This window comes from Onychomys torridus, unplaced genomic scaffold, assembly GCF_903995425.1.
Source record: "Onychomys torridus unplaced genomic scaffold, mOncTor1.1, whole genome shotgun sequence".
Lineage (NCBI taxonomy): Eukaryota > Metazoa > Chordata > Mammalia > Rodentia > Cricetidae > Onychomys > Onychomys torridus.
Window position 1 is genome coordinate 308 of NW_023412290.1, and position 2,980 is coordinate 3,287.

General features: G+C 43.4%; 1 protein-coding gene across 1 annotated transcript; it reads right to left on the reverse strand.

Annotated features, from left to right (window-relative positions):
• Window positions 1-663: 663 nt before the first annotated feature.
• LOC118575592 (speckle-type POZ protein-like) lies at window positions 664-1,673 on the reverse strand. The gene is given in 2 exon segments (XM_036176075.1): window positions 664-1,277; window positions 1,280-1,673. Coding segments are annotated over 2 exon segments (1,008 nt in total).
• Window positions 1,674-2,980: the final 1,307 nt, after the last annotated feature.

The window sequence follows — 2,980 nt, forward strand, 5'->3', positions numbered from 1 at the left end:
GCTTGATATACTAAAATAGGGTTCTTCAAACTGAAACACCATTGGAATCCACAAACTGATTTTAAAATTTTTATTCATTTTGTACTTATTTGGGTAGGTATTGTCTGCAGAGATGGATGTGCACATGGAGACAAGAGGAGGACTGAACAAGGGTCCTCTGCAAGAGCAACAATTGCTTTTACCAACTGAATCATCTCTCCAGTCCCACACAATGAGTTTGGAGAAAAAAATGTCTTCATTCTTTCTACTTCTCTTGTAAGCAAACATTCATTTTTGTTTGGTCCTTTGCTGAGCCCTTGATCATATGTTCTGCTCAGTCCAATCCACATAGGTTTCTCCAAATAAACACTCTTGGGATGTCCATGGGGCCACTAAATTGATTCCTAGTTTCCAACTAATGGGACAAATTATCAAACCACAAAGTATGCCAGAGTCCAGTCTCACCCATTCTAACCTGCGATTCACAAATTAACACCTGAATTAAATTCTGAACCACCATCAGTCTTTTGCTAGTTTCACTGAAAATGCTCTACAAATCCAGTAGTCTACCAAGTTTTCATTGATAACAACATAGCTTCCTGCTTCTGGGAGACAAGTGTAGGTCACAGCTGACCAGGCTCTAGGATCACTTCATGTGTTTGAGTGGGGCTCCGTGAAAGAACACTATGCAGAAGACAGGGACCCATATGCTTCAGCCACCAAGTGTGGGTATGAGCCCACCATTATCTTCCAGAAGCATAAGCTGTAAAGAAATCCCTGGGATTTTAGTTGCCCTGAGCTGTGGAGGTCAGCCAGGAAGAGAGTGTGGGCAGCATTCTCCACTGAGAGGTCCTTGCAGAGGGCATCCTCACACATGACCTTCAAACGTTGCAGGCCATACTTGTCAGCAGCTGCCAGCACAGCAGCTGCCATGCTGTCCAGGTCTGGTGCTTTTCCAGTGTAAATGTAGCCCATCATTGCCTTGAAGACTTGTGGCTCCAGGTAATGGATCTCAACGCGGTTATTTTTGCTCTCCTTCTTGTCATGTTGAAACATGCCTCTGAAGACTGGAGATCCAGCTACTAAGATGGCCTTGTGAGCCCAAAATTCCTGACCAGCTACCACCAGGCAGCAGTCTGTGAATTGGGAATTCTCCCACAGCTCTCCTAGCTCATCTGCCAATGTGCATTTATTACCCTGAATTCCTGGCTTCCAGTTCTGGTCAGAGAGGCTCAAAGAGACCTGGACCACACACACCTTGCAGACAAGGGTGAGCTGGACATCTGGGAGAGCCAAAATGCATGGGGCAATAGGAAGTCTCTAAGAACAAACATTTTGTAATCCCTGTTGCCTACTGGCATGAACCTAAAGGCTCTTGGGCTCCTTGTGACTTTCATTTCCTCTACTTTGGCACTTATGATCCAAAACTGGAACTTTTTCCAAACGTGACTCTTTTGACAGCTGAGCAACACTAGGTAAACTGACAGGTAATCTGCACTTTCTTCATCAACTCCATTCGGGTGTACTCTCAAACACCATTTTTCATTGGCTCCCATTGAGAAAGGTGGGCTTATAAAACTTTCTGGTATTTCCTCAACAATAAAAGGGAAGTTGCTTATGGTCCACCAGTAGGAGAAACCCTGAACACTGATTTGAGTGTGGTCCCATCTCTGGGCTGTCTGGTCTCCGGCCATTTCTCCTGCAGGTAGTTTGAAGGTCAACTGGATCCAAAATGAAGAACCAGCAATTGTTTCTCTTCACCCTGTGAGATGTAATAACAGACAAGAGTTTGATTTTTGTTTTTGTTTATCATCTATTTTCTCTTCTATAAGGCTGGAAACTTGGGTCTCTGACATTTTCTATCTGAATTTCAATACTAATTTCAGAGAACACAGTCTAGGCAACTAGATATTCTTACATCACTCCATTATTTTCTAGGTTGAATCTTAGGTCAATAGGTAACTAGTTTTGACAATTACACACAGCTTTAGGATACTTTTGATCATTTATCCTATTAATACATATAAAAATGTTGCACTATGGTTCTCTAGAGGAACAGAATATATACAAGGAATCTCTGTAAATATCATCCAAGGTGATTTATTAGAATGACTTTGGGCTTCAGTCCTGCTCAAACCACATTACCTATGAAGGGAAAGTCCATGATTCCATTCCTTACCCATTCCAGGCGGTTGGATGTGTCCACTGGTCTTCAGTATGTGTTGGTGTTCCAAAAATTCTCTAACGCCTGGGAAGGGATGGATTTGTGGCAAGGTGAGGGCAAGCAGACAAAGAGCAAGAGCTTCCTGCTCCCATGTCCTTTTATACTCTTCCAGTAGAGAGTGTGGCCCAATTTAGGGTGTGTCTTCTAGCTGCAAGATCTGGATTAAAGGTGTGTGTCTTCAGGCCCTGAGATCTAGATTAAATGTTTGTGTCCTTTTAATTCCAACGTCTGTCCTTGAAATGGATCTACCTACATCAAATGAAGAAAATACTTCTCTCTGTTGTGTGACCTCCATGTTAGAGTTTTAGTTAATTCCATGTCTTGTTAAGATGGGACACAACAAAAACCTCCACAAGTGTATTTTGCTTATTGTGGTTCATCTTAAATAAATAAAATTAGGGGATTTTTGATTCCTTGGAGGCTCAGCTACTGTATCGTATCAAGATATCATAGCGCTAAGTCAACGACGCGCACACTTCGGATGCAGGGACACGCGACTAGTCACGCTTCTTACGCTCGTCGGCTGCCTCTCGGCTAACAATCACGCTGCACATCTGTATTGCTCTGATCCGCAATACGTACTCAGACCATTCCTGCAGACTATCCTAGTATTCGAGCAGAAAATAACAGACCCTCTGCGCGCGGGGTAGCACGAACGCGGTCGTAACGAAATCCATTCCTACACAGAGCTGTTATTCTCTATCTCAGGGTTTTACACTAAATCTCCCCACTGACAATGATCAGGAGAGAGGTGGTTGCTTAACCTGTGCGGGGCGA